The 19,997-nt window shown below is 37.9% G+C and overlaps 1 protein-coding gene across 7 annotated transcripts in view; it reads left to right on the top strand.

Annotated features, from left to right (window-relative positions):
- Positions 1 to 19,997, top strand: part of LOC123671710 (homeobox protein homothorax) — a 232,707-nt gene that overhangs the window by 194,830 nt on the left and 17,880 nt on the right. For all 7 annotated transcript variants that reach the window (XM_045605697.1, XM_045605692.1, XM_045605691.1 and 4 more), the window contains one exon: positions 9,967 to 10,043. In XM_045605697.1, the coding sequence (XP_045461653.1) occupies positions 9,967 to 10,043 (77 nt within the window). The remainder of the gene's footprint in view (positions 1 to 9,966; positions 10,044 to 19,997) is intronic.

Below are 19,997 nucleotides of genomic sequence, written 5' to 3' on the forward strand. Positions count from 1 at the left end.
TTTTCTAGCCGGTATTGAAGATCTTAAATGTCTGATACTTATCATATTATTATTCATGCACGTTGGAAACTTTCAAAAATTCAATTAGTTCTTCCCATAGAGTAATAAACGTAGATAGAGGGAGTATACGCTATTTTTACTTGTCCCTAACATGGTTAGTTTACGTTGTCGCATTGTGATATATTTTCAAATCCACAATTTTACTATATCGTTATCAATGTATTTTATATTGAATGAAATATATTTATTTGAGTGATTCCCGATTAAATATGCAAATTTTAATATTTTAAATCCGATATTTTTCCTAATTGTCGAATTTATAATAAGCAGAATACTTATTATTTTTTGTATCTACCTGCTGAAATCCAAGGTTTGGCAACTTTTGTTCTCTTAGTGTCATCGGTTGTTTCACGTCGTTTGGTACGTTTGAAGTTTGTTTTCTGATAAATTTAGGTATTCATTTCAATATATTTTGAGTTTATATCAAACGTTGATTCACTATGGAAAATAACAAGTGCGTTTTCTGTGGAGAAACTCGCGAATTGAGAGAAATATCTTATCCCTGATATGTTTTCATTTCCTCGCGCTTCATGTCAAATTTGATTGTTCATGTTATGGACAAAATTTGCTTACTGAAAATGACATATGCTCCTACTATCTATGTTTATTACTCTGAGGTTCTTCCGAATATAATATCCAGATCAATTCCACTACCATTACCGTCTATTTAAAAAAGTGATTCAAGGGAAAGATAATATAGTAAAAAACAACCTGTATGTATTTATTCTTTTTTCACAAGTACAGATATATTATTGGAGTCTTGTTCCGCTTTGGACAAAAAAGTACTAGAAATGGAACTAATCAGCAAGCTAATGCATGTTTAATAAATTATGAAGGGGGCTTAAAAAGCCAGACATATTTCATTTTTACGTTCTAGATCCGTAATCACTGTACATATGTTGCAAATCATTACGGTCGGCCTCATTCCTGATTGTGAAGGAATTATTTACTGGGAAATTTTCATTCAACAAAGTTAACAGCAGAATTCTTACCGCTAAATGTGTGAAGTAATGTCAACTACGATTCATTGCGTCATCATTTTCATTTGCAGAGAGACTAGCGTTCATATCTAGATACGCACACAATCGACAGTTAGCGAATTACTTATTTGTAGGTTCAAATGACTGTAAGTTCAGTTACGTATATGACTTTCCAAAAAGTCAGAACGATAGAAACGTTACTTATTTCCTTTATTTTTCCACATATCCGAAGGTCGGTAAAATACAAAAGACAGTTTTGTCGACTTGAATCATTCAAGTCAATTTATACTCAACATTCTAATTTTCCGACATATATGAAACATATTAGAAATACCTATTTTCGTGTTACTGAAACATGGGATTTGACCAGGAGTTCAGAATGGTTCGATCAATTTTTCATCAATTCACCTGCAGTAGTTTTCGATACTATATTAAGATTCAAAAAGATGATTTTCTGTCCACGGCGGTTGAGCGACCAGGCAACAATAAATTTGTCCATGCCTATATGCTCCTCAGGAACGTCTTCATGTGAGATGAGCGCTCTCGGTCCAAGAGGAGCATCTATCTTCGCGACCGGCCGCGTTTCTTATTCAGAAAATGGCGCCGAGAGACTCTCCATCCGAGGACGGCATCGACGGCCCCATGTAACTCGGTTCGAGCGACTCCCCGAGGAAATTCAACTAGTAGCGAACCCGCCGTCCACCTGTCAGCCAGAATTAAAGGATGGCGATCCGCAATTGGCGCTAAGGCCCAAGACCCGTAGATAACGCCGCTGCTGCGTCTCTCTGTGCTCCCCGGAGATTCGGCTCCTTGACCTCCGGGCCGGATCTATAATGCATAATGCGGTGGTCCGGCCGAGAAGATAAAGACTGCAAACCATAGAGCATGGCGACGCATGAATATTTGAAAGGGACATCAATCTATCGGAAGTATCGCTCTCTGATCCCGGATTACTTGCACGACTCATTAAACCCCATGCCGCTAATCCTGCAGTCGTCAGATATTGCGAGGGGACCGTCGGACCTCCGTTAGCCTCCTACGATCGATAGCTAAGCCCCCTTTTCCGTTCCTTCCGATACATTCGACGGTAATATGTCAAATTGCGCACATAGAATCCGAGCTGGATTAAGCCGGGTTCGACGACACTTCTACACTTGCAATCCTTGAATCGACTCTCAAAGTAATGAACATAGATAGTCATTTTCAGTCAGCAAATTTTGTCCCCAACATGAACTATCAAATTTGACATGAAGCGCGCGGAAATGAAAACATATCAATGATACGATATTTCACTCAATTCGCGAGTTTCTCCACAAAGAACGCACTTCTTGGATCCCATAGTGAATCAAGATTTCATATCAACTCAAAATATATTGAAATAAATACCCTAGTATATCGGAAATTCAGAAAACAAACTTCAAGCGCGCAAAACGACGTGAAACAACCGATGACACTAGGAGAACAGTAGTTGCCAAACCTTGGATCTCAGCAGGTGGATATAGAAAATAATAAGTATTCTGCTTTTTATAAATTTGACAATTAGGAAAAATATCGGACTCCAAATATTCAAATTTGCATATTTAATCGGAAATCACTTAAATGAATATATTTTATTCAATATTATATACATTCATAACGATATAGTAAAATTGTCGATTTGAAAATATATCACATTCCGACAACGTAATCTAACCATGTTGGGGACGTGAAAATTGCGTATACTCCTCTATCTATGTTTATTACTTTATGTTTATGACTACTAGACATATTGTATCGTTGAAATCAACCACAGGTATCGTGTATTACTCGAATTAATCTCAATACGGCAACGCTGAAAAATAAATATGAGAAGTTGTAGGTTTTTTTTCAACATAAGTCCAATTCGCGATGTTTGATAATAACAGCCAATACGTCAAACATGAAACGCGATTCTATGGTCTCGTCAGCGGCGTATCTCGCAAAGATACTGGACCGAAAATTTCTTTGCGCGCCGAGTTATTCGCCGTATAGGATTCCAGGAGTTGGTCAGATTCAATCTGGCGTAATTATGCGCGCTGCAGAACGGGCTTGAAATGCATGAATTCGGAGTTATCGCAGGGTCGTTGGGATTCGTGTAAAAGGGCCCCGCCATGCCTATCCCGTCGCCGTGTACCCCGTTCATATTGTCGCGAAAACGATCATTTATAACGAAGTGCGCTCCGGCATTTTCGTGTTTCTCTCATTCCGCGGAGACCGGGAACATTCTTTGTTTCGATCCTCTCATCCCCGACCCGACTACGTTTTGTTAGTGGCGTTGTTTCGTTGCAATTATATCGCCGAACCCCTGCCTGCTTCCTCGGCGGAAGAACGTACGCCGACAGACTGACTGCTAAATCTGCTGAGAGAAGAAGACACTCGCTTCTACAGCGTCATTCGGTATGACGATGTGAATTATTCTATGGTTTGTCTAGTCAACTGAAATTCACGTGAGGTTTAATTAAAAACGTTTAGTTCGGCAGAATTTTCTACCAGGAATAATATACATAGAGAACCCCGCCTCCTATGAAAGTACATTGTGCTATTACTCAGAATAATAAATATAGATAATAGAAATAGATAAATAGATAGAGGGAGCATATGTCATTTTCAGTAGGCAAATTTTGTCTCCAACATGAACTATCAAATTTGACATTAAGCGCGTGTAAATGAAAACATATCAGTGATACGATATTTCACTCAATTCGCAAGTTTCTCTATAAAGAAAGCACTTCCTATGTCCCATTGTGAATCAAGGTTTAATATTAACTCAAAATACACTGCTCAACAATTGATAGGGATCACTTACTTGTTCTAAATTTATTTCTGAAATATTCGCTCCAAGATTATAAATTTAGTCAGATATCAGAGTATTTTCAGTTCATAATATGGTTCACTTGAGAAAAGAATGAAAAATGGAAAGTTGGAGAGAAGAAAAGACTTTATTAGGAACACTCAAAATTTTGTGTTTGAATAACATAAAAAGTGGGGATTTCTCCTAGCATTGAGGATCGAAAGACGATCTTGGGCAGCTGTTGTACTGCGCTGCCGACCTCCCCCATGAACATAAGCTACTGAGTCGTTTTAGAAGAACCTATTCCAAGCCCGACTCACGACACTTTGGGAAACATTCAACCGCCGGGACACTTCTCGCTGGGACAAACCTTCCTGTATCCACCGTATGATTTGGTCCAGTTGCACAGGAGCCAAACGTCTTCTCGGCATGACTGATAAGCTGATATTGTTCTCATTTCTTCAATTATTGTCACCTTATGTGTTTGAACGAGAGAAAAAAACAGATTTAATAACAAATACCACATTGCTTTTCACTCCACCTGTAACAGCCTACAGATAATAATCGATTTTGTGAACAAAAGCCGATGAAGTGAGGAAGACTTTGATATAATCAACTCAAAACATCTTACTTTTTCCTTAGAGAACATATAATGTACAGATATTCACGAGATAACTTGAAAAAAATACAAATGAAGAGAAGTTCATAAGTGATCCCTAGCAATTGTTGATCAGTGTATATTGAAATAAATACCTAAATATTACGGAAATTCAGAAAACAAACTTCAAGCGCGCCAAAAAACGTGAAACAACCGATGACACTAGGAGAGCAAAAGTTGCCAAACCTTGATTTTCAGCAGGTAGATACAGAAATTAATGAATATTCTGTCGCCTCTGTGTTTCATTAAGTCACTATAATGACTTTATTAGTTTTGAAGAATAAACTTTGATAGCTCAAAAACTGTTGGTGTGGCCATGTTAGCACGGGCGGTTGTGAAAAACCATTTTCCGATCGGAAAACGGCGTGTTGGCGAAAGGGGGACGAAAATCCCAAATCGTTTTCCTCGGCGGCGTAAAAGGTTTTTGAAAGACGGTCGGGAACTATTCATCCATTTCTCATCACACCTCGGAAGGGCCCCTGGGGGACCCATAACCCCATTCTTGCGTATCTCATGGGCTGCATAACCCTTATACGATTACTTTCTAGGACGAGCCGCCGTGATGGCCTCGGCGTTGGAAAATCTCCAGTCTGAGCCGTGCATATAGTGATTTTTATTATTACGCTGGGATTCCGTAACGGTCCCCCTATGCCGCATGCAGCATCTTTCGCCATTATTTGCGTATACGCGGGGTCCGTGTGTAACGGGTAGAAAATTGAAGAGAGGGTGCTGCGGAATGGAATTCGATCACCTAGCGCGCGCACACACGCACAAGCCGCACGAGCTGATTTCAATGCACCCCGGGGGTGAACATATCACCTCCGCCGTTCCAGGATTTACGGTCACAATCGTATCGAACCAGCCCGATCCGAATTGTAGATAGCAATAAATAAGAAACCGCCATCCGTCTTCCAGAGCTGTGGGGGACCCTTGCCCTCGGAAAGCTCAATTTAAAATACTTTTAATGAATCCGCCAACGCCTGCTATCGTGGTGCGAACATATATTTTTTTTCCTCTTTTTTTTTTGGACCCGGCATTCGACGCGTTTCGCCAGCGTTAGGTTTAAACTCTCTAGATAAGATCGATTTTTTCACGGCTGTTCGTATTCAAATCATATGGTGAACTTTACTTTTTCGGGAAATTTATGATTTCAACACTGACAAAAATCCCGAACAGAAATTGCCTCAGGGTAATGAACACAGAAAGAGGAAGCATATGTCATTTTCAGTAAGCAAATTTTGTCCCCAACATGAACTATCAAATTTGACATGAAGCGCGCGGAAATGAAAACATATCAGTCATACTCTATTTCACTCAATTCGCGAGTTTCTCCACAAAGAACGCAGTTTTTATGTCCCATAGTTTCATATTAACTCAAAATATGCTGAAATAAATACCTAAATATATCAGACATTCGGAAAACAAACTTCAAGCGCGCCAAACGCGCTAGAAAGACACTAGGAGAGCAATAGTTGCCAAATCTTGGATTTCAGCAGGAAGATACAAAAAATAATAAATATTCGACAATTAGGAAAAATATCAGATTCCAAATATTCAAATTTGCATTTTTAATCGGGAATCACTCAAATAAATATATTTCATTCAATATAATATACAATTCATAATGATATAGTAAAATTGTGGATTTGAAAATATATCACAATCCGACAACGTCATCTAACCATGTTGGGGACATGTAAAAATTGCGTATACTTCCTCTATCTATGTTTATAACTCTATGGAAAATGCGTAAACAAATTGTGGCGTCATTCTCTAATCTTTTTTGATCAGGGTTTTCAATAGAAAGAACATGATTCAATGATTTTTTTTTTGCGACAACGTTCTAACGTTACATCGATGTTTGTGCGGTAAGAATTTGAAGGACTTATGATGATGTAACTGTGATTTATTGTGGTACGAAATTTGGAAACACTGTTGAACATCAAATGCTTGCTCTAGCGTATTTAAATACTTCTTTTTACGACTCATGTTCAAAAGTTAAATATAAAAACGTTTGATAATGTGTTATCTATATGAGAAGGTCATTATAAAGCTAGTCTTAGTGTCGAATTTATCATTGGTGGGAATGTTAGGAAAATATTGGTATTATTAAATTTCATCCAATGGAGATAGGAGATTTAGACTTTTTCCATATTAACTATATGATCTTGTGATATACTCCCATTTTTGTTGGAAATATCATTACAATGTTGGCGATGAATAACATTTACTTACTTCGTTTTTTATGTTTTCAACTTGAATGTGCGTTTATATTGTTAATTATGGGTCTCAATATTCTTCAGTTGAAAATTAATCTTACTGAGTAAAATGAATATGTATTAATATTTCATAAAAATGTCAAGAAAATAAGGAAATTTGCATTTTTCTTCTACTATTAATATATCTACTTTTTTTCTTGGGTGACATATTTTTTTTACGCTTATCATGTTACTTGTATATTTGATGTTGCTGAATGTTCATTTAATATTAGAAGAAAACCACAATATTGAAAACTTCTAATTTAGCGAATGTAATTCAAGCTTTCTTCGTCGACTGAATTAACCATAGGAGACGAAATTGGAAGACGAATATTGCGTAATACGTTTCAGCAAATCCCGCTGGATTTCCGTAAGCGAGACACATGTTGACGTCGGGGCTCCCTGACGGATAAACCAGGATAACCATACCGGAAATACAGCCCCAGATATGTTCTGTTCGGAAGTGGAATTCTGTTGCGGAAAGACCAGTTTTTGATATCCTGTTCTATCGGGGACCGCCATGCGAAATACGACGTCGACTTCCGAATATTAGCAACGGAAATCGCGAAGGCTTTTTTCGATACATCAATCACACCGAAATCCAAGCTCAGAAATCAATTCTGCAAACATCCCCGGCCATTTTCGACTTCTGTCTCCTTCATATTCTCTTTTATCACGAAACGCGCTACGAAAATCTGATATTTTCAACGTCTTTTTTTCACTTCATACATCATGATTACCGTGATTATCCTTATAGACCAACCGAAGTCCCGGTTTCTGGTTGTTTGACGATGAAATTACTATTTAATGAGTTTATTGTTACGTGCCTGTCCGTATCGAAAAATTAGTCGTCTAATAATATCTTTTACGCTAACGTTAATAACAGTTATTTAATGTGAAAATTTTAACTTTCATTAAAAAGCATGTAATTATGCCGCCCCGTGAGCTACGAGGTCGATTTATCATAAGGAAATATTGAAAAAAACTCGGTTCGGAACGAATATCATCAACTTCAGTCGGATCTCCTCGCCTATAGACCATATTAGTGAAGTTAGGCGGGAATTTTGAATTATGGTCATTTCTTGAACTCAACCATTTAAATCAAAATGTATTTCTGATACAGAAAATAATAAATATTCGGCTTATTATAAATTCGAAAATCAGGAAAAATATCGGATTTCAAATATTCAATCGGGAATCACTCAAATAAATATATTTCATTCAATATAATATACATTCATAATGATATAGTAAAATTGTGGATTTGAAAACATATCACAATCCGACAACGATTTCTAACCATGTTGGAAATATGTCGAAATTGCATATACTCTCTATCTATGTTCATTACTATATGACCACAACACACGAACAGCATGGTATCCTTTTCAATTTAGGAAAGTGGATTTTGATCGAGAGATGGAAATCAAAACATAAGACTAGTTGAAGAGACCCAATATTTGGCGTCTTCTAATATTCATTTTCATCTCAAAGTTGAATCTCTGTAACATTTCGAAAAGAATGATTCTAACCTCACTAATACGGCCTATTGGTAGTTGATGCGATAAACGTAAACGTCAGGTGGTACCAACCGCAATTACCGTTATCACGACATGGCCGATTCTATTTCATTTTCGTCCATTTAAATCCTTCAAAGCCGCTGCCAGTCCAGGTGTTTAATCAGTATTGATCTATGTTATTTTTATTCGAAACGCCGCCATGGACATGGGGAAAAAGTTATCGTCGATCTCTCGCGTTCGCTGGTTTACAATGTGAAAAAATGGCAGTTAATTATATATGAGAAATTGTTTTATGCTGAAAAAACATGGCGGTACACTCGTGCGGCCATTTGTTGCAATTACACACTCGTTTCGTTCGAAACGGTCCGATATAGGAATTTTTATACGCTCGCTCTGATCAATATGGTCATTCGATGGAATCTCGTCGTTTAATTCTTTAATTGTCGTCGAGGAATGATGTTCTTCAAAAATTAGTTGGTTCTTCATGGGGTGCCACTCTTCGGGCGCCATTTCTGACCTTGGGATATTCTGCTGCTGAATACGGTTGTTATGTTTGGTTTAATAGTGCGCATGTTCATAAAATTGATGCACAGCTTAATGTTTCTATGAGAATTATTAATATTAGATTTTTGCCTTTTCATTGTTAACCGGTGCTATCCATAGATTTCCGCCTCAAATTCGTAGACAGGTTGTAGTCAAGAAATCTTGGGATAAATTTCATTTCAACCTGAACTCATTTCCAATTGTATTTTACCTCCCAGATACTAGATCTGTTATATCAAAGTCAGGTAAACCTTTATGGATTAATACTTAAATTCAATCTAATGAAAGTGACAAGTATATTCGCCATTCGGAATGGTGTCCTTGTAATGTCTTCAACAAAAGTTTAATCGTTGATCCTTCAGAAAAGGTTTCAGGTTTCAACCATCCTAGGAAAATTTGGTGTAGTTGAAATCAGACATAATAAGACAGGGTTTTTGCTCAGGTTTTTATCTGTGCTCTTATATCGTACGTTGAAATGTATGATACCCCGTTTACATTTCCTCTGTATTACTCAAATTTAATCTACACACTTGAAGTATTGCTATATCTGGAAAGAATTCATAATTCAATTTTTTTGTTGTTGCAAAAGCGTTCTGTACACTCCCGCAATTTTACTGACAGTCCATTAGTATCGAAACCGGCCCAATTATAATTCGGAGGAACGTTGCAAGATGCGCACCGACCGATAGTCCCAATAACGGCACGTTTCAGCACGCAAATAATCCTTACTGCGCGTTTTTAGTGCCTATTGGGCGATTATTAGAACACCGGACTATTACGGTTCCCGACTGCACGTCACGATCGGCACGCCCTCTGGCGGTGCGGTCACGAAAGACTTGAATAATCACGTGTCTCGCATTGTGCGATCTTTGCACCTTCCACCCCCCCGAATCATCCGCCCCCAATTATTTCGAGATTGACTGTTACAACAACCGTCATTCTTTGACGACGACACTGGAAACGAATCCTATCATCAGCTTGAATCGAGTATGGGTAGCGTTTCTACGTTTCATATGATGGATATGGGTGTGAAATCTGAAAACCCCTCAATTTGTGTTCCAACATTATGAGCAATGATTATCTAATTCATCTGGCCTGTTGACGTTCATGATTTTAATTTTTTTTATATTTATTTCAGCATCCATACCCTTCGGAAGATCAGAAGAAACAGTTAGCTCAAGATACGGGTCTTACAATTCTACAGGTTAACAATTGGTGAGTACTGTTTGTTTTCTATCCTGTATGAATTTGGTTTGTACTGACAAACAAAATTCATATTCTATTATTTTTTCATTTATTTTTTTTTCTATGCAGATATTGAATTATTTTTTCGACAATTATTCGAATATTGATTATTGCATGAACTTATTTACGTTTTCGAATAAGATCTCTACGAATGCTAAAACAAATATGTACCATAAAGTCTTGGTTGCGTATGAACGAATGATCCTGAATTAAATACATAGTTCGCTTTTCGGAATCATTAAAAAAAGTTAAATGTGAAAGATCAAGATTAAAGATCAGATTTTGAATCAAAATTGATGACTAGTGACTAGTTAACTTTATTGAATGATAGTTCTAGTAAAAGTAAGAAGTTTTTTCAAGTAAATTTTTTTTCTATCTCGAATTATTCCGGAGATACAGGCTGTTGAAAATTGTTTTAATTTTTATTTTCATTAATTCTAATCGAGTTACTTCAGTCGCCCCTAACTTCTACGCCAATGAGGATAGGGGCTATTTAGAGCCATTTCCTGATTTTCCCGACTTTTCTTCACTAAATAGGTATCCCTCTTGAAAGCCGCTAGGACTTCGCGAAAAATGACTTTAATGTTATCAAGACCAATACTTGACTTGCACTTCTCAACACTTTTTAATTCGATCTCCTTTTTTGCAACATATGAAATGTTTAAACTACTGATGTCTCTTCATGTTTGATAAGTCGATAATATAACTTCGGGAAATGATACTTTAGAGTGACTCAGACCATAAAGTTATATCAAACCATACTTCCAAATCCAACTGTTTTCTTACTTCAGGAAGTTGAAATTTGCTAGAAAATTCTGATTTTTTTTGTATAAATCATGAAGTAATGAAGATAAATCCGTTAAATTTGGAGGTTGTGCTAATCTTATACATTGTAAGGAAATATTGAAATCAGCTTGCATACTAGAAGGTCAGTGGCGGAGATACATGGCTGCACCGTCAGTCAAAATTAATAGTAATTACTACGCCTGTATCTCCGAAAGGATTCGAGATAGAAAGAAAATTCATTTGAAAAAACTTTTTATTTCAACTAGAACAATCACTTCATATAGCTTTGACATTTGCATCACCCTGTATACCGGCTTGTGGATGCTGATGTAGATGGAAGTGTAAAGATGTTGCTATTAAACGTTGATTTTCGGCGAGTTTCGTGAGAGTTTGTGACGGTAAGGAAAAACCGACGTCTCGAGAAAATCGGAAGTAAACAGAGGCGTAATTAGTTCGAATGAGCGCCTACTCAAACGGGCGGAACGAGACGGTGGAGAGTCGGAGACAAGTGAAGCACGTATGCGGTGGCCATTTCCTCGAAGAGCAGACAGTAATCGCTCTCTTCAGGCTCATAAACAGGCTAAAATGACCGTCGAGACACTGCGGGATGGCCCTTAATGGATTCGGACCGATCTATAGTGCCGTTTGCTGCCGGAATTGCGAGTGAATATTCGATGGCGCGGGCGACTAACGTGATAAATTGTGTACCGACATAATGGCATTATAAAAATCGATGACAATTAACGCGTGCGCCAGCGCACCCCGACGTGCGCGCCATTTCCCGCCTTAATCTCGTTGCGAGAGGCGGCAGGAGGCCCAAATCTAATTAGCGCGGAAAGCTGATCGGTAATTACTGCTATTAATCAATCCGTTCCGGCGGTGTCTGAAAACGAATTTTTTTCAATCGGATCTTCCGCGCGCCGCAAAAATTCCGATCAATCTGACGCGATTAAGGAATTCCTGATGTCGTTTCTTCCAGGATGATTCTTTCCGAGATTGGATTTTACGCACTGCGAACACAAGGTTGTTCGATAAGTTTTGCGGTTCGATAAGAAACACACAATGTAATAGTTTGAAATAAACTTTATTATTCGGTATAGTCTCCCTTGTTCCAACGAGATTCCTATTTACGAACTGAAGTGAGAATCTGCAAAATAAGCCACTACAAACTGTTATCACCTCATCATTTGATGAAAAACGCTTTCCAAACATGATTTTTTTGACGCTAGGAGTCAAATCTGTTGAATACGATGGATACTCTGGCAATTCGAACATTAATTAATTGAATTTAGCTATTCTCAACATGCTCTTTTGATACGATGCATTGTCCTGATTCTAATTTCGTGAATTTTTTTCTTCAGCTGGTCTAAAATGTGACAATAATATTCAGAATTTATTGTTTTACCAGTTTCCTTATTATTGAACAACCAATGTACTTTCATTTCATATTTGCTTCACCTGTATCAGAAGATTCTTTCTCTAATTCTGTGGTTATTCCGTTCATTCTTCCACGATCTTGTAGAACAAAATCGTGCGAGAATATATCAGAAACGCACAGTTTTCATGGTTATATTTCATTATTCTATGTTGGCACTCCGAACTTTCCGCCACGGCTTTATCTGTCAATTCATCAATTTGCCTTAAAGAAATCAGTTCTGCCAACCAACATTTTTCAATGCAAAAATCACTAAATGATATTTATGGAAATATTTCATTAATTTCAATAAAAATGCAATGAATTAGAGAAAATAATGTATACTACTCGTACAGAAGGCTCATTCTACCACTCGTTCATTCAAAAACTCGCCACTTCGTGGCTCGTTTTTGAATTTTGAACTCGTGGAAGAATATCAATGCCTTCTGCACTTGTATTATAAATAACTATTCCCATAGTGACATCATTTGAATAATTGGAGTCTCTCAGACCGCGAATCGGTCGATTAACGCAGTCCAGAGAAAAAAAAAATAACAAACGCGTCCCGTCTCGGCATAGGAACAGAAGAAAAAACAATGGAATGTTTCAAAGAGGATCGCTCCTTGTGTGCAAGAATAAAAATGCTAATGGATACCCTTTTTTCAGTTGATTGTTCTTGAGCCCCCATAATACTTCATTAACTCGTTCTAGACTAGATTAAAATGCCTAAGGGTAATATATTCGAGGGGGGTTCGGTGCCTCAGGGGTGAGGGGGGAAGAATGTCGTAATTGTTTGTTTTTCGAGTTGGATTTCTTCACATTATCTGATAGAGATCCGGAGTTGTCTGCTTAATGATCAGGTTCGATTTGAATCGGCAGTTTTGTATATTTAATTGATAGAGAAGCGTGAATATCCGCATTAGGGATTTTCGACCATTTCTTAAAATTCTTCCTGAATACTATTTTATCTTCTCTTCAATCTTTGTTTTGCAAATCTTTTACTGCTGTAGTGATAGTAGTATTGATTATCAATCTACACAGACAGATTAAAAGTCTAGAACTTTTAGACACCTCTTAATATTAATGCTACTTTTTCATCATTTTTATCTTATCTTATTACAGTCAAAATTTGGCATATTTATCTATGAAAGCAGTTTCAAAGATATTTCATTCAGATAATCATCAGCGAATGTTATCCTTTGCAATTTACGAACAATTCACCTGAAGAAAATTACTCGGAATAGTCAGAATCATAATAGTATATTCTAAAATGAGTTTCAGAATGGGCTTCTTTTCCAACACGAATACGAAATTTGAGCGCATAAGTGTTGTAATTGCCTTTTGCAACGAGTATTATACGATATATTCTCTATTTCATTCGAGTTTTGCGAAATATTGTCGAAACTCATTGAAAAATTCAAATTATACATCCTAGAGACTTTTGTGTTGTATCTTGGCGTTTTTAGACCTTCAACGAAAACGAACATTTTTATAGTCTATAATTCACGGATAGAATTCCACATATTTTTTTGAGAAGTTTTGGGTAAAAAAACTTTTTACGCTAAGGATAAAGAAGCCAATTTCATAAAACGCCAAAGAAGGGTTCTGTACGTATTTAAATCCTACCTTCAATTTCTGTATGCGAATAGGAATTCCCTTTTCGGAAAAAGGACGTGCAAACGCGAACGATAAATCAAAAAGTAATTCAACAAAAATATCCATTAAAATATCAATAAACAAAACGCGGAGCGAGATAAAACACATGGTCTCGGGTATACGGTATAAGACGCCATCATAGTCAATTGTTCTGTTAGCAATTTAGCCGTATTTCAACCCCGGCGTTCTGGGGGCTGCCTCCCTCAGTCCCCACCGCCCCTCTCCCCGAACCCGGAGCGGCGGCGGAATTCTGTTTTTCAGGAGCCCTGCCGGAGATCCAACGCCGGCGGCGCGCAGATAAGAGAATTGCACTGTCAAGCCGGAATGATATATTTGACCAACATTTCCATACACCAGGGCTTGCATGAGGATTTCCAATGAAGCGTACGTGCGTAATCTCTCCGATTCGAATTAACGCCGGGACCGGGCCCGCAGACCCTAGCCGGCTTAGGTTATCAGCCGCCCAACACCTGACAATATATTCGGGATGGACCCGACCGTCAGATCTCATTAATTATAACTTTGAATTACGCTTTTCTTTCTCCCGTCCTCGCCACCCTCCGTTTCCTATACCATCTGATCCGGGGGGGGGAAATACGCTCGAAGCGCTACATCGGGTCTACCACATGGGTCTGTTCGAGGGCCATTTGAATTGTCATTTTCTCATAAATTGGAAATTGTTTTGATGCGAGCTTCATCGTTTATCGAATTAGTGTTATTTAGAAGTGAATGAAATCCAATAAAATGTTTAGATACGAACTTGGTCTTGATTGAGGCTGGTTGGGTACTATACATTTACTTGGTATGGAAATTTGGATCGTGAAAAGATGACCAAACCTCGAAATATTGCTTTTCCATTGAATACTGAAGATATTTTACTGCAGGAAGGAAAGTTTTTCGATATCAACAAAGAAAAAAAGATTTTTGCAACATGGAGAAAGATCTTGAATGGGAAGAGTCTATTAGGTATTTAGACTGTTGATAATGAAAATATGATCTTAAACATTCATTTGTGAAAACGAGCAAGTTATCACATTTTTTACCAAATATACAACTCCTGACAATCTACTTAATCAGGGATCGAGATCATTTCTATAGACGACATGCATATGACTAAAGACATATTTCTGCTTTGTCTTCTCTCAACTTCTTTCATGTATAGGTACTTGAGATGCATTTCGTTCGAATATTTTATCCTTTTCAATTTCCTACTCGATAACTTTTATGGAGAAACATCCAAATTAAGCTTAGAGCTTTGTTTCCAGTCTAATAATTATTTTGCATTGTTCTAAAAGTTCATCGAATTACCCTTGTTTGTCTTTTACCACCTCAATAGGTGGTAGTGGTTGTCTACTAATCTGTGGCATATTTACACATCTTATCGCATGATTCTGTTGTATGTAGCTTCATCAAATCTTGAGTAATTTGTTTTCAAGTAATCATTCCGTAGCAATTTTGCACTCTAGTGACTCTTCCATTGTTGCTTCAGATCAGACAACTAATCTTTGAAGATTTTGCGATATTTTTCTAACCTAACCTAACCTTTGAAGATTTTGCAATATATTTCTAACCTAACCTGACCTCACGTTTGAAGATTTGGCAATATTTTTCTATGAGTCAATAGATACCAACGGAGTAGAAAAAGGTCAGAGGGCAAAGAAAAGAATGAAAGAGATTATTACGTGTAATCGTTACTACATAAGAGTAACGACATTAGCGAAATAACGACTTGGTTCTCAGCCGAATCAAAGACAATGGCTGGCGTTACTAGCGCCGAAAAAGAGCAATCAACTCTGCGATACGAGGCGGCGGCGGCGGGAAAACGAACAGTCATCAGTGGAAAAATTAACCGGCACAGAACAATTCCCCGCGAACAATAGGGCCCCATAGAAGGCCCCATTCCCTGAATAATTTGTATGACAGTATAAATGATGGGCGTTGTGTACATTAGACGATTGCAACATGTGGAGTATTTGAAATACGTCGTCGTATTCAGCGTGCTGCAAGTGCCAACGAAGGCGGAAAGTGCAAGTCACCATCGCCGGCTGAATGCCACCACCGGGTCTCACGTATATATCGATTGTGAAAAATCCGCGCCTTGCCGAGCGCCTTTTTTTTCAAAACTTCCGCACGCAGTGGCGGGTCCGACACCACGCTGTTCATGGCTCAATTCGAAGGTGAAAAATTACGGGAATGTCTCTCTCTTGGAGGACACAACGGCGCTCGAAGGGGACGTGAAGGTTCGAACTGATGAATAGGCTGATGCTTCTTCTTATGGAGTGTAGTTTCTAGACACAATGATAACGGAGATTATGAAACTGAGTTGAATATTCGAAATGTTTTACGACCTTCTTCAATGACATTAGAATTGTTGAAACCAAGAGCTTAATTTTTTTGGCAATCTGGTAGTCTTATATTAAGGGTGTTCAATACCTTGTTCATACCACTGCTATTTCAGTGCTAATCAACTGCATTTGTGAGACCAAAATACAGGTCGGATTCATTTCATTTTCTGAGTGAACAATGACGTGATAGTGAACTTGAAGGTCTCGTCTCGATTTTCAAAAAAAAATCGATAGTATTCCGAAAATTGAACTTTGAAATTAAACACATTCTTTAATTGACTATTCAGCTCAAGAGAGACTTCTCATTTCAAGTAACTCATCCTTAAATGTTCAGTGACATTATGAGTTTTTAATTGGTGCGAACATTTTTTTAAAATTGTTTGATTTGCTCTAGTTATAGATGTTTTTCAAATAGAATTATGCTTTTTGGAACGCCTCCCAAAGGTTCATGAAAGGATAACATTTGTAGTAAGTAGTCTGTTCATCGACAATATTAGATCCTATTGCAAAAAACTTGAAGTTCGTGGAAGACATATGGCAGAGTCTATGGGGGATACTGTAATGTAGATAACCTTTTCCTAAGTATTATTTTGTTGAAATTCAGAAAGGGTTAACGAATTAAAACGTGTCTACCTTCTTTTCCAAATTATTGGTCAGCGATTTGAAAGACGATTTCGTAGATTTAGTTCTCTACTTGAAGCTTGAATTTGGTCTCGCAAAGAATAACCTCAGATAATACGATTTACGTACCATATAATGTATAGATAGTTATATATCCATTCTGCCGTTCTTGCCGAATAATCAAATTAACTGACGTTTTCGACTACAAGCAGACAATGCAGTTGTAGCAACATTGTGAAATCCTTTTAATCGGCTGTATCGCTCCAAACTCGATACGCTCCAAAAGATGAATAATTGAACGCCCATTCCGGCCTTGTAACCAGAAGGGTAGATTGTGTTTTTACCGTCGGAAAACACCCCCGATATAGGCACTAGCCGCGACCCCTCGATTTTCCGGGTAAAAACACGGTCGATTTTTCCACCCCCCGATCGGACTACGGGGGCGGCGCGCCTCGACTGTCTTTCTAATTTCTGTACACGAAAAAGGCGAGTTTCCGCCACCTGATCCATTAGCCGAACGGGGGCGAGACATCGGTATCGGGGGTGGTGTTCCCCCCCTCCCCCGGGCGCGTTAACGCCCGTATTTTGCTCATTCCGGAAGCCGCCGAAAGATTCGGTAATTACATTTGCGAGAGCGTGGAATGTAAGCGAGCTATGCAGATCACATTTTAATGCAATTCCATCCATTATCCTGGCAGAGCCATTAACACCAGCATGATGCAATTTGGATTGTATAGAACTGCCACTGCCGCATTCGGAAAGCTATCTGGCCCCATTCTCGTCGCAGGGCACAAAGGCGCGCGCGGGTCTGGGATATCGTTAGACAAGACGCGAGTACCAAGCCACTGAAACAGACACTGATTGCGACAATGGAATGCTCCCCAGAGAGAGGCCCCTTTGGTTACCGACAAATCAGATTTTTTTTCTCTAACTGAGAACGGCTCTCATTCAAGGGAGTAAGTTGAACCTGCGAAGGAAAAACATACAGGTGTACATGATTTCAAATAGGATTCCGTAAAATACGTGTTTATTACAAAATTCACAACTTAAGCTTAATGGTGTCATCTACATATCTTCTTCTTTTATGCTTTTGCCATTCGTAATAGCATATTACACTCCAAACACTATATTAAATGTCGGAAAAGATTGATGAAGATGTTTACGAGAAAATTAAGTTTATAATGATTCGAAATCGATTTACTTCATTTAATTAATTGAACAAATCCATTATCTAAATGTTGAGAGGAAGTCCTTTGAAGGCAACATCCGAGACGATAATTTAATTATTCTGCTGATAATTCTTGAAGAAACAGACTTAGTTACGTTTATTTATAATTCGTAGATATTGTCTGATCTTCTTGACAAATTTTTCAATTTTGTCCAGAAAACACCTTCACAAAGCTATTATTTCAAAAAAGCAAAAAAAAAGAACTAATTAGATTGTTGAAGTCTCGGAGTAATTACCATAGATAGAGGGAGCATATGTCATTTTAAGCAATTTTGTCCCCAACATGAACTATCAAATTTGACATGAAATGCGCGGATATGAAAACATATCAGTGATACGATATTTCACTCTTTTCGCGAGTTTCTCCACAAAGAACGCACTTCTTATGTCCCATAGTGAATCAACGTTTCATATTAACTCAAAATATATTGAAATACATCCTTAAATATATCAGAAATTCAGAAAACAAACTTGAAGCGCGCCAAACGACGTGAAACAACTGATGACACTAGAAGAGCAAAAGTGAAACCTTGGATTTCAGCAGGTAGATACAAAAAATAATAAATAATTTGTTTATTATGAATTCGACAATTATGTAAATATCGGATTCCAAATATTCAAATCTGCATATTTAATCGGAAATCAGTCAAATAAATATATTTCATTCAATATAATATACATTCATAACGATATAGTAAAATTGTGGATTTGAAAATATATCACAATCCGACAACGTAATCTAACCATGTTTGAGACATGTGAAATTTGCGTATACTCCCTCTATCTATGTTCATTACTCTATGGTTCAACTCACTGATTAGAATACTTGTCTAACCGGAGACCGTTATCAACATTGCATGATTAGTTCGGAAAAAAACCGCCGAAAGCTCAGTGGCGCTTTTCTCATAGATCAGTCGTCCAAACCGAGCTGCGACGCGCTGAACAATAAAATTCGAGATATACTCCTAGCAGAAGAGGAAATTCGAAAGCCATCACGAGGAAATAATAGTGAAAAAAAGGGGAAAAACGTCTCGGAGACAACAGGAGCGCGGCAGTCGTCAATACATCACGTGTTCAGGGATTAGGAGGGCGCCTTTTCCGGCCCGTGTGATACGTGCTTTATAAGGGCACAGGAGCCGTAGTGGAAAAGAACACATAAATAACGCCCAACCTGCCGTGTCGCCATCTCGAATCCCCCAGGAGAAAGAACGCGAAAAACCCGGCCCGGAAAACTCTACGGCCAAATGAAATATTTCCCCCCATTCGGGATATTTTATAAATACGTTAAAATAAGGAGGATATACATATCCGCGATGGAGGGACCACGGTTTTCAATTTCTCCTCTCCATTTCGCAGACTCGATAATAAGAAAAACGTATGAATTTACATACTGCAAAATAATATCCAATTAAAAAAATGCATATTCGAAAATTTCAGGCCACCATCTGAGTCCTTGTTATTGGACTTTTCTAGTTCTCCATAGTGTTTTCAGTCGACAAATCGTAGAAATGCAAATCCGATAATTCGCTGGAAATCTGCATCAACTTCATTCGATAAGTATACGTATACATATAAGCATGTCAAATGGATCAAACCCCAGTTGAAGGTTTTAATCATATAACGTCTACACTCCTCATACTTAATGCTATACGATTAGTGGAAAGTATTGTTAAATAATCGAATAATTGAATTAATGAATCCCTATAGGTATTTTGATTCGTTTAACCGAGATTTACAGAAAGTTGACGGCCTATCGTGTTTTCCGATTATATGTCATGACAATTCCTCTAAAGAATAATTTGTATCCAATTGAATGGTGTTCTTCCTTATTGACATGAAGCGCGCTATATTCGCGAGTTTCTCCACAAAGAACG

The sequence above is a fragment of the Harmonia axyridis genome, chromosome 1 (genome assembly GCF_914767665.1).
Source record: "Harmonia axyridis chromosome 1, icHarAxyr1.1, whole genome shotgun sequence".
Lineage (NCBI taxonomy): Eukaryota > Metazoa > Arthropoda > Insecta > Coleoptera > Coccinellidae > Harmonia > Harmonia axyridis.